Consider the following 13,495-nt stretch of genomic DNA (forward strand, 5'->3'; position numbering starts at 1 on the left):
GCAGCTATATTGTCATTTCCAGAGAAAGAAATTCCTATAGCACACAGACATGCTCTGATCTGATCATGCTTAAGTAAGATTCATGATTTCAACATAAGATAAAGTAGTGATAAACCAGATTGCCAAGGCCTGTTTAGCACCAGCAGAAGAAAAGACAAGTAGTAAATATTTTTCTGTTTCTTGTGCCTTAGTTAATAACAATGATTTTGTGAGACTGTTTTTGTGTGTCCATTGTGAGGTATGTGAAAGGTACTTGATTTTCAGAATATAAATAGCACTACTTGAAAATCAAATCCCTTGAAGTATACTAAATTTGGCATTCAAATGGCAGTGTGAAATTCTTTAACCCAATATGCAGTAAATCAGATTATCAGAAGAGACTCTTGTCCATAAATCTGTGAAGCAAGATATCCAAAAGAGGCACCAGAAATACCTCGTAGTTGTAGAAATTTAGATATACAGTACCAAAAAAATCCTCCAACCCCTTCAGTAAAATCCAATAATATGCAGTTAACATTTCTTGCACAGAAGAAAAAAGCTGCAGATAACAGCAAAATTCCACTGAGATAGCTCAACCAGCAAAACAATTTTATTCTATTTTTTAGAAGCAGGATTATGTTTCTATTAAAGAATAATTTTGTACAGTAATCCTCAACAGGGACTTGTCTGTACAGTTTAGCTTGTCTGCCTGTCTGGCTGCTAGTCTTAGATGTGAGCAAATGAATAGGTGTAACTGACAATGATTGGATAGGAACTTATGAATTGGTAACAGTTCTAAACAGTTTCCACTTCAAAGACAGGCAGTTTTATAAAATACCTCACATAGTAAAGTAGTATGTTTAGTATAAACTTTTGTTGCACATCTGAACTACTACAGATGAAATAATGAAGACAAGCAGAAATCACAGCAAGCATTTAATAAGAGAAATAATTTCTTGTTAATTTGGTATGAAAAAATGCTAGCTCCAACACAGACAACTGTCCCCAAAGATGATATATACAAAAATACACAGTCACACTTTCTAACATTTTACAAATGCAGGCCATCATTAGCGCCTGTAGAACATCAAAAGCAACAAAACTGGTTACAAATAAATGCAGATGAACGTGTTTACCAGTGATAGATAACAGTGATTAAAAGACACAATTATATTTCTATTATATTTCTATTCTAATTTTGCCTAGTATTCTTTGCCTTATTTTTTGTTAGCAGTATCTAGCTTTCATTATTTGGCTTATATCATATTATTATGACTTTCTAATTCGGCAGAAATAAATTTTTCCCTGTTCGCTAACATTAACAATAACTTTGGAAAGAAAGTTCATTGACTATGTAACAGTATTTCTTAGCTATTTTACTAAAGCAGTAGGAGTACTAAATGCTCTTTTGCAGAATTAATTTTCTGCTGTTTAGAATTTTCACACAAAAAATTTTCTATGTATCACTCCGCATTAGATCATAACATTATTAAGGAATAACACAGCTAATCACTGTCACTGCATCATACATTCAATGGCCAAAAAAACCCAAACCAAACCAAAACCACAACACTGAACTAGAAAACCAAAATTTTGTTAATGCAGAATCAAGGCTTTCTGTCAGTATCACCTTAGCATGTATTAAGATATTATAGTAGTTATGGAGATGGTAGAAAAGAATGTGCTTTCAGGACACAGAATACAGTACCTTGGTGGATTCTTCCCTTAGTTGCTGATTTGGAATTTGAATGAGTGAAACATTTATCTCTGTACCCAAGCACTGGTAGATAACAGTTAAGACAGAAGGAGGAGGAATGGAATGCACATTGCAGCGAGACACATTGCAGGAGAAAAGAAAAGGGTTACTTATTAATTTCCAAAGATCTAGTATATATTGAATTCTTTATAGCGCATGATTTATCAGACAGCACAAATCTTAGTCATCACAAGACAAAACATCAATCAAGCCAGAAAACCAATATAAAATGGGAAGGAAGTACCCATTTATCAAAAAAGAGTAATTTTCATTGTCATTGCAATAGTTTCAAACATGTAGCACAGCCATCATGTGTTTTTCCATAATTACAATACCAAAGGAAATGTAACGATTAAATCATTCTGCTGAATACTTTATTGAAAGCTTCTATCCAGCTAAAAGTTAGCTTAATTAAAAATCCTAAACCTTAGTGCTTTTTTTAAAAACTGTTTTAATCTATTTTAGGTACATAATTTGATGGACCTCAAAATCAAATCAGAGTGCAAGATGTTAGTTCCATACAACCTACAACATTTTTAAAGGACTGTGTAAAAGTATGTGATTTAGAAAACATGTAATATCTATCACACAAAGAGATTTCCACCCCCGTTGCAAAAATTCTCATTTTCAGTGGGAGCCTTATATGCTATCAGAGGGTGTATTTTTTGCTCAAAAACCACATCAACACAAGCAACTTCTTTTAATACAAATATTCTATTAAAACATACTCAAAGTATTAATGTCTCCTGCTTTTAAAATAAATGTCTGAGCTGAGTCTGTATTTATTAATTATATATATCCTAGTATTTTTCCAACAGCAGCAAATCATACTGAGAAAACATTTTATTCTACTAAATTACACAACAATGCCAGGTAAGAAGTGCTGTCCTGTAGAACCACACTATACTTATAAAGTAATATAAAAAGAAAAGGTATGTATTTTGAGTGAACTTACAATTCTTATGAAAGATATCAACCAAGCTATTGCCAAAAAAAGGGTCCAAGAATGAAAATATATTATGAAATATAAGTATTTGGCCAAATATTTCAGATCAGAAACAACTTAACTGGGCTTTAGGCAACTACTTTGTTACAATGTTCCAGATAAAGTAAAAAACTGTACCTGACAAGGACACGAATATTCAGGACAACTGATGAGTATTCAGAACACTGATGATTTTTAAAAATGAGAAATACTATTCAAGCACTGGCACATATCTTATAACTTTAATTTTAAAAGGATGTGTATTAAAAATACATTGTCTGGCACAAAAAATATAAAATGTCATTTTCAATTGGTGTATCATAGCTGAACCTGGCTTTTGAGCCCTGGTATGTGAGAGAATAAAAACAAGCAAAGAAAAAGGGATCCAGAATCAAAACCACAAAAATAAGTGCTATTGTATTTTGTACAGTGTAGTGCATAATCCATAGCTGCTTGCTATGATAAAGCAACTAGCTAACCCCATTTTCTTTTTTTTTTAAACTTTGCAATAATAAATCATGTGAATCAATTTATTTGAGAACAACAATTTTAGAGATTCTATATACTTTGTGTATTTTAGAGTTTCTTCTAAAAGAATTCTGTTAGGTAATCTAAAAAAACCTAGTGTTTACTTCTTTACAGGGAGATACTCCCTTTCCCTGTTCTCTCTTACCCTGTCAACTTCTCACCTTCACTAGGGCTCCCATTGTACTTATCAAACATTCTTATGTTTCACCGAAGTCCTCATGTATCCTGCTGAACTGTGAATAGACGGCAGATACTGGGCTGTAATTACACCTTTCAGATACATAGAGCAGGTGTGGCATCAATCCAGCAAGACACAAGATAACTTCTCTGCCCTCCTCCTGATTACTGCTGAAATTTAGCCAAGAGACTTCAACATCCAACAAAACAACACATCTGTGACCTAATACTGCCTTGAGCCTCCTTTTTTCTTCGCTGAGTAGCAACAAACTCATCTTATCACACGTACCACAAACTCTAACCCCAGAAACCAGCAATAGTTATTTCAGTAATCCTTTTATCTTCAAAAGACAACTTCCATACAGTCAACCAGCAAACTTTCCCTTACTTATCTGAAGCACCTTCACTGCCCCTCAACACCACTTCACTGTTGGCACTTTTGTCCCAACACAAGAGGATGGAATACAACCAGACGTCTGCTGTCAGCTACCCAGCATTTTCACTATTTCAGTACAAAGTCAAGCTGGGCACAGCCACCAATTTATCTAACAATTCCAGACACTATTAACTCCTGTTCTCTTAGGTGCCTAGCCATTTTACCTATCCAATAAAAATCACTATGTTTTTTCATCTCCATGTACTACAATAACAAGACAGTGAGCAGAGAGCATAAACAGAACTTCTAGATATGAAATCTGCATATACTATGATTAATGAAAATGCACAAAATTTTCCATTCTTTGGTGATCACCATTTAAATGCCCTTCCTCTCTTCCCTTCTGCTACACCTCTCACATAACTTCTGTATACAGCTCTGAGTATTTTCCTTTCTTATTTCCTTTCTCCCTCCCTCCTGCCTTCTTCCTTCCTTCATTTCTCTAATCCTGTCCATCTCTTTTGAAAGTTTTTCTCTACAAAATTGTTTTATTCTTCCACATACGAAGCCACAGTTTTTCTATCACACAATAATTTAGGTTGGAATGGACCTCAGCAGGTCAAAGTAGGTCTAACTAATTTTAGATGAGGTATCTTACGGCCTTTCTCACTCCCATCTCTGAAAATCTGAGCTGCATTTGCTGTAAGATGGTTAATGTGCTGCTCACAAAGCTGGAAGGAGTCAAAAAGGAAGAAAAGCAACTTTTGGATGCTTAGAAATAATGCTTAGAAAGAGCAGCCTTCAGGGCTAAAAGGTAATTAATGAAATATAAAATGCTCTCTTTTGGAAAATAGATTCATCCCTATCCTAACAAACACATATTTAAGGAATTTGATGCACTAATTTATGCATGTATTGTACACAAAAAAATCATAACAATTTCATCAGACTAGAAGGGTAAAAGTAGTTGGAATCCACTTCACAGAATGAAAGCTTCTTGTAGAAATGACACTGATGAGCCTTGTATCTAAGAATAACTATTTCCAAAGAACGCACTGTATCTCCCTACTTCTTACAGCCTGGCAACATAACTCCCTCCTTTACCTAGAGTAAAATTCTTCAGATAGATTATTTGTAACTTTATGAAGCATCAGCTAGTATTCAGCCAAATGCTGGAATGATCTGTAATTGGAGATTCTAAAGTGCATTCCATCCTAATATAAGATATGCATTTTCAGGCCATACAATTTAGACAAATTAAAAATATGGATGAATCACGAAGTATTTAGAAACATAATACCTAAACAATTGCTTAATTTTCCACTAATTTCCAACACGAAACAAGTTTTATTGCAATGGCAAGTAAAGGACTTAAACAGAAATTAGATACTTAAATAATGTTACGGACTGAGGCTAATCGGCAATTTGTTTTGTTTTTTCATAGAGTAGTGAATTGGTAAGCAGTGTAATTATTTTTATTTCACTAACATTTTGTTATCATTTATTATTTCAAATAATAGATTTTGAGCTAGTCTTACTAACCTCCTCGAGCAAAGCTATTGGATAGATTTACATCCAAATGTCCTGGCACTACCTGCTTAAACACAGTAGACATTCTTGAAGCCCTCCTTTCAGTGCCTAAAGTCAGCCAAAAAAAGAATAGAAGATTAAAAACCTACAGTGTTACTATCACTTAACATAACTGATAAAAATGCCCTTTCTCATACAATACAGCTAATTCTTGCAAATTTCATACTTCAGATTTATTTTTTAAGGCACATGTATACATTGGCAACAGTATGGAGATGTTAGATACAGCTAAGCAATCAACATATTTTACAATAAATGAAGCAAAGCACGCACACTTTGGGAATGGTGTTATTTTACAAGTAAAGCCACTGTTTGGCTATATTAGGCCAATCACCATCAACTGAATAAGACAAGACAGGCACAATTTCAAGTCACATACTCCTCCTTCTAAGACATTATCTTCACCTAAACCTTACCAGGTTTCATCACAAAATAACTGAAATAAAACATGGATTCATTTCTTCATGGTTCCACATATGCATAATTCAAACAGTATATTTTGAAAGAGTTTTCACTGCAAGTAAAGCTCTACTTGGAACTGACACTAAAAGCCCATTATGAGTATGTAACACACATGAAAATGCCTATATACCTGCCATTGCTGCTGTAGCTTAATAGTGCATCTGTTCATATAGAATCTGAGCTTGCAATCTTGTATTTTCTCATTATATGAAATAGAGTAGTATTTCGCATTCTCTTCAATTTGGCAGTCTCTTATTCAATATACAGTTTTCAATATGTTTAATTAGTTATAAAAGACTTTGAAGTGGATCTTTGCTTTTGATTCGGTTATATAATGTAATTGTTGCATTTGATACAAAGAAAAATGTGGAAAGATTTGGCATCTTGATATTCTGGAGAACTTTATTTTATTTGTTCCCAAATTGTAATAAATTACTAATGCCTCAAGATTGGCCCATCATACTCATGTAAATTTAATCAAAAACTATGACTCCAGGTGAATAATTGCTTATTGTCAGATTAAGAATACTGAAAAATATTTTGGGAAAGATTATAAACATCCTTTACATACGGAAAACACATTCACTGAAACTAAGAGCGAATAAGCTATCTGGAAAGTGCAACAATAAAGAAACAACAGAATTCATATGGGACAAATTGAACTAACACCAAATCAGAGAAAACTTACTTTTCATCTTAGCTATTGAAAAGCACTATAAAAACCAATTTTACCTGGAGACAGAGCAATTGTTGGTCTAACAGTGAGAGTATTACTGCCATTCATTTTGCAGTGGACGGATATCACATTCAGTAAGGCTTGTAGATATTTTTCCTGTTCTATACTGCTTGAAGATTCTAAAGAAGCAGGAGCTAGAGTCACAAGAAGAATAGCATACATTAAAATACAAGTAATTTATAAATACAAAGAATAGCAAAATAACAAGCTTCCTATGTAAAGCAGAGCATTGAAAATGTCATGGTTTGTCTATCCAAGGTTCAAAAAGTCATCCTTTGATGACAAAGAATGCTCAGATGTTCATCACCTGGCTGCAAAGCAGCACCCAGCAATGTTCTCTTGCATTGCACTCCACAAACCTAAACTTCTGAAAGAGTCTGTTACACTATGGTTACTACTTAAAACATTCATCATTAGCCAGTGATCAATACAAATAGAATGGAGAGGATGTAGTTTTCCCTTCACTCTCAGAACGAAAAGTAACGTTTCTAAGTTTGTGCTACTTGTCAGCAAATTTCAGCCTTTTAAAAAAATGCGTGGAGGACAGATAGAACTGTGTGTTTAACAAAAGTAAGTGATAACTCAACCAGCCTTTCCTCATTCCAATAAAGGAAGGTTACTTACCTATAACTGGAGGTTCCTTGAGATATATTGCCCATTTACTGAAAGTATCCATATATCAAAAGACATGAGCATTCATGCACTCTGCTGCATTTAGAGACATCAATGGACACAATCTACATGTCCTTCAGGTACCCTACCCCCAGAATCTGACCTTTTTAATGGAATAAAGAGAGAAAAGAGGATCGACAGCGCATGCACACCTGGATAACCCATGTCAAGTGATCTCCACTTATGAAAAGTAACGTTCCTGTACCCTAGTGACAGTCCACCTGCTCCTTCACCAATAGGTAACGTCAAGAAGTGTCTTCCCACATGCTTAGGTAACTTGTAGGAGGTGCACAGGAGTTCCCACAACAGTGCAGAATTGTGAGAACCACAATTCCTTCTCTGAAAACCTCTGAATAATCCTTTACATGCATGTAGTTTCAGATGACTACTCTAACAGATCTCAGAAACAGAACCGTTTTCCAATTGTTACTGATGTTGCTCAAGTTGCTGGAGACATGGAGAAGGACCATTTCAGAAAGAGAGAAGTGGCTGCAAAAGACTGGATGAAAGCAAAGCCAGAGAGGAAACAGACACAGTTTAAAAACAGAGGGCAGAGGAAAAAAAAAAAAGCAAGATGAGAAGGTATGATGCTCTGAGAAAGTACTGAAGTTAAACAGACAGTCCACTTAGGACAATCTTAAGACTTAAAAAAGTTAAGAAACCAGTAACAAAAAATAGAATCAAGGAAAAACACCCCAAAAATAAGAAAAATAATAAAAAAAAATCTTCAGCAGAAAAATTCCACCCATTTATGTCCAGGTGCAAGGACTTAAAGGAAGGGAAGGAGATGAAGGTCAGGTCCTGGGCCATACTATGATGACAAAAAAGTGTCCAGTCTCAATAAGTCAGCTTTTTTTCAAATGCCAAACAAAATTTTTTGAATTCTACTTTATTGCAGCCAGCTCTGGACTCACTACAGGACAAAAATGTCATAGCCGCTTAAACCAGGATTTGGTATCTTGATCACAGGAGCTAAGATTTGGAATACGAGATAAAGAGAGAAAGTCAAAGAATTTGATTGAGCACATTTTGACAAACCACAATGGTAATTTATAAATAGTTTTCTCCAGTGATGATCTAATTAGATTCTATGCTGGAGATTAATAGACAGTAACCTAATTAGCTGGAGGTGGCAAAAGAAATTTCAAGATAGCCCTGTTAAAATTAGTATCCAAATAGCCCTCTTAAAATTAGTGTCTGAATTGGAAGTACAATTAGGAAGTGGTTAGAAAATGTACATGCAGGAAACATCATGCTGTTTCTGTCTGACAAAGTGGAACAAGCCTGGAGAAAAACATTATTTTCTCTTCAATTCTTAAGCAGGGTTTACACATCTGAAATCCACTTCAATGATCTCTGGGTCTCCTAGACCTTGAAGCAATGCCACAAAAAGTCAATTTAGGTCTTAACAATTTAGTTAAATGAAAGGAAATGAATGTCTAAATGAAAGGATAATGTCATTGCCACTTGCACTTACAAAGTTTTATTTTGTGAAGAGTATCGTGTGTGTTTTAGGAAAGAGACTCAGGAGATGAATAGCTTGACTTATATGAAAGTCTGTTATTGAACTGGGCAGATATCTGAATTTAAAGATTGAGGGCAATAATGTCCTTGTGAAAGATTGTAGATGGAAAATTTGCCCTTCGTCCTTACGACCAATCATCCCTTCACACAGCGCTTAACAGCAGTCTAAAGGGATGAAAGACTACTGGTGACTCAAAGCATGAACCCCTTACCTGCACAGGTGAACAGGGATTTCTATAAAATGACTGATATTTTAAGTGCTGTATCATACATGAAGGCCATCACAACAGCATAGATTTAAACAAAAGATGGGGATGGAGATCCTGGTAGCAATGTTATAAATCCCAGGAAAGAAATGCATTGCTTAGTACTGCAATAAGATTCCCTCAGCTGCTAATATGTGCTCTATATGCCTGGTTGGAGGTTGCTCCATCTTTATGTTACAACAGGTCCTAATATAGTCAATAATCCAGCCTGTATCAAGATAACTGTTCTCTTGGATAGTGTTACTACATACAAGAAACATAAATGGCCTTCCTACATGGCAGTTGACCAATACTTGGTAATTCAGGTGTAGAATGTCATATTTAGAACTACAGTGCTCTGCAAAAAAATTCCCAGAAAGGCCGAAGTGAAATTCAGAAACCAACTATCATGTTTCAAAGGAACTTTTGAGAAGACCTGTATACTCTCCATCTCATATTCAAACATCTGTTCATAATCCTTTGCGAACAGACGTTAGAAAAATACAATTCTGTTGCACGTGTAGTTCCATACAGCAATTTTTGCATTATTTCTCTAAAAAATATGTTCTTCTTATGTAACATATTGATCTCAACTATGCTTTGAAAACTTGCTTAACACATGATGTAACAGGAAATCACAAAAATGTTCATTAAGTTCCAGCAGGTCTTCTTTGTTTCTGTTTATCAATCCAGAACTGCCTAATAAAAATCTACTCCTATGAAATCTCTGCTTAGGAAGGTATGCATCTGTCAACTTGAATTTAACTTAAGATTATCTTTGCCCTCTTAGTTTACATCACAATGCGTTTTTCAATATAGACGTTCCTTCACTGTATACAACTCCTACTGAGGCAAATTCATGCACCTGGGTATAACTATCTTTATTGATCAGTTTATTCAAAAGTTTTGTTTCACCAAGCTTCAACTTCATTACAAATAAAATAAATATCCTGTAAATATCTTTCACTTTCCTTGAGTACCTTCCTGAGGAGAGTCTCCATTTTCTTCACGTTTTAAAAGAAACAGTAACTCTAGAAGCTAATGTCTGACAGATTGTCAATCAGATTATCTATTGCCTAATATACTGCTGGAAGTATGACAATTACAATAGGAATATAAAAGACTATATAAAATTAAAAAAAGAAACCACCTACAAAAGCAATGAGATTACACACAGGAAAACGTGCTTTAATGGGTCAGGCTTTGAAGATCTTGTTTTGGAAGGCGCTTATACTCCCACACACATAGAAATTATAGCTACTACAGAAAACATGAAAGTGTGTGTCTTTTTATAATTTACAGACTATTCCTGCAGAATTTTTCCAATTTATTCTATTTATACCAGGTTAAAGATGCCTGGCCAGTATTTCAGCTAAGGCAATCAGTATTAAATCAGTTTATAAGACTAACATTTGAATGACTATGCTTAGGATTCACACCATAAACCTCTGGAACAACTGGTGTAGCTCACAGCTTTGGCAGCTGCTATGTTAATTATTGGTAGTACTTCACTGATTCATTTTATGATTTTCAACAAAAACGCATTATATAAAACTCAATTCATTATCTTGCTCCTCACTCCAACTAAAAAATGCCCCCACAAAACACTGAAGAGACAGACTGAATCAATGCTATAGCAGTGAATATTCAGCAGATAATTAGTGATTCAAATTAGCGTTAATAGCCAGTCCAGACACTGTCTGATGTAAAAAACATTTTTCTAATAAGATCTCTGAAATTTTGAGATTTTAAAGGTGAATTTGATATACACAAAACCTCATATAGCTAAATATTACGTCTGATATAAATGGTTCTTTACAAGTAATAAAATTGTGGTTTTCATAAAGATACTCTGTGAAGGAAAAATTCAGGAGGACTATGCAGAAAATATTGAAATCATGTAATCTTCAAACTTTTATGCAACTTGCACATATTTGTACAGCATGCTTGTTACAGGTTTTGAAAAATTCTATAGAACAAACTATTCAGCACAGTCAAACCCTTTAATTGCGTTCTAGTCATTACTGGGGTGAAACACAAACATAAACAGGACTGAAGAATTTCTTTGCTAATGAGTTCCTGGTATTCCAGTTCTACCTCAAATTTTCTTTTTCTCAAAAAAGAAAAATTATGGCCTAATTCTAGAATAATTTCTAAACAACTATCAGGTTGATTAAAGAGAATACTGACTTTTTCTTCAGCAATATACTAAATTCACTCTTGGCATGAAATTAACTCTGAAGAAACTATCAGTATGGTTTGGATGGAAAAAGATGGAAATCCAGGCAGTCACAATAAGTATCCTAAACACTGCCTGTGAATGATGAAAGTCAACTGATGTTCTTTTCAAAACTAATGTTGCCCTAATATGTTATATTCTTCTGAAAAATTAACTATTATGACAAATCTTGTACTGGTCCAAACTTGATCACACAAAGGAAGAAATTTACTTAATGCAAATTTAAACTAATATTACAATGAAAAACATGAGAAAATCCAATGGATAATGATCTCTCTAATATTTTATGTAATCCTCTATTAAAAGGGACAACATACACTCATTACTTAAACCAGTGCAAAGGAAAGATAATTTAAGGGAAACAGGAGAAGTTGGCATTGCATTTGGCAGATGCCAGCTTTAACCAAAGACTTTCAGTATGTATATAATCTCCTTTCAAATTTATTAATTGACTTTTTTTGAACCACTTTCATACCATTCAGGATCTGCTTCTTGACATACAGTAATTAAACTGAATTAATATAGTATCAGATAACCATTCATATCCTGAGACTTTTGATTCAATCGTATCACTGATTTCCTCTAGAAAAATAAGTATTTCTACATAAAATTACTTATACAGAAAGCCTAGCTGCTTCAACTCACCTGTAGTATGTGTGTTTTGGGATTTGAAGAGGCCAACAACACCTTTTCCATGAAAGCCCCCAGATCTAAGTAGAAGAGTACTGTTTTTAGTGTTCTTCCAACAGACAACTGGTAGGCGATTGTGACGGTAACAGCGAGCAACTCTCTGCAGACTGCTGTCTTGAACAGATTGAGGTACTACCAGAAGCCCAGGATAACTGTATTGACAAAAACGTGAAAAAAATTGAGCAGCAATTAAAATTGCTTTCAAAATTTTAAACAATGAAAAAAAATTCCTAAAATTACAAGCTGAATATAGATCTTAATGAAAATACACCTCAACTGTTAGAATTATTTTTTATTTAGTAACTCTCAGTTTTAGTCCAATCCTAGCAAATACATTAATTTGTAAAGAAAACTGCATTTCAAAAACACCTTTAATTACGAAAAATTTGTAAGACTATCACTACTAGTCTCTTCCATTTAAGGTTGTATTTTATTTGGTAGTATTTTTCTTCTTAGTATATCTCTTATCTGTCACTATAATGAAGCCATATTTTTGAGCATGAGAGAAAAGAGAATTTTGAGGCATGCAAATGATACAGTAGTTTTGTTTTGCCACTTGTATATGAAATATGAGCATTGAAAGGAAAGAATGCTAGATTGCCTAAAGTATCACAACTAAAACAATAGTTTTTGGTTTATGTCAAAATACATTTAAATTTTACAGCCAGATTCCTTGGAACAGTGTATTTGAAACTGCATTTTTGTGTACTTTTTAAAACACTACAATACATTGAGAGATTAGGAAATTCACTGATACAATAGCTTTAAAAATAGAAAACCCAGCAAGATGGTAGTTGTGTTCATGTTAGTGAAAGAAGGATTCAAGCAACATGAAACATTATTTTCTATCTCCTCCAAAAAATATTCAATTTAAATGCCAATTTCATATGTTAAGAAGAAACTAAGATGAGGAGCATGGAAAAATTAGTGCTTACTAAACAACTTTGTTCCTCTACAATATACACTGTTCCTGTGAATTCAGTTCTTTGACATTTATTGAATTGCCCTCATGCAAAACCAATGTACATAATATTTAGTCTACTTCTTAAAACACAGTAACTAAAGTAATATGGCACTAGATACGTATTTATATCCTGAGATTTGTAATCCACTCAGATATTATATTTTCCAAAAAATCCTATAGAATATTAAAAACTGGTGGGTTTAGGGGAGGAGAGAGTTGTCTGCATAATGTTCAAAGCATAATGAAAATGTACAGATTTAATGCCTTCATCTACATTGTACTCAATGGTGACTGAAGAAAACCAGTTATTAGTCTGTTACTCTAGATAAGTCAGAAAACAAGAAAGGATCTAACATTTTCTTGTGTGCCCTTCCTCCATGAAGAACTGGCAATTTCATTATTCATAATGAAAGCAATGACTAGCCAAAACTGGCTTTAGAGAATGCAAATGCTCTTCTGATATGACTCATGCAGATATGCTTTTGTATTAAAAAGAATTTTCGTGGGTAGTGGTAGTAAACTGCATCAGCTTTCACAACAAAAAAGGAGTTAGTAACATTCATGTGTTAAAA

General features: G+C 34.0%; 1 protein-coding gene across 1 annotated transcript in view; it reads right to left on the reverse strand.

The window, feature by feature from the left end:
* SBF2 (SET binding factor 2) overlaps positions 1-13,495 on the reverse strand; it is a 320,494-nt gene that overhangs the window by 36,009 nt on the left and 270,990 nt on the right. The window contains exons 31-34 of the mRNA XM_075163145.1: positions 11,915-12,111; positions 6,586-6,723; positions 5,344-5,439; positions 1,688-1,759 (exon numbers count right to left, since the gene is read on the reverse strand). Of these exons, the coding sequence (XP_075019246.1) occupies positions 1,688-1,759; positions 5,344-5,439; positions 6,586-6,723; positions 11,915-12,111 (503 nt within the window). The remainder of the gene's footprint in view (positions 1-1,687; positions 1,760-5,343; positions 5,440-6,585; positions 6,724-11,914; positions 12,112-13,495) is intronic.

Source organism: Calonectris borealis, chromosome 14 (assembly GCF_964195595.1).
Source record: "Calonectris borealis chromosome 14, bCalBor7.hap1.2, whole genome shotgun sequence".
Taxonomy (NCBI): Eukaryota; Metazoa; Chordata; class Aves; order Procellariiformes; family Procellariidae; genus Calonectris; species Calonectris borealis.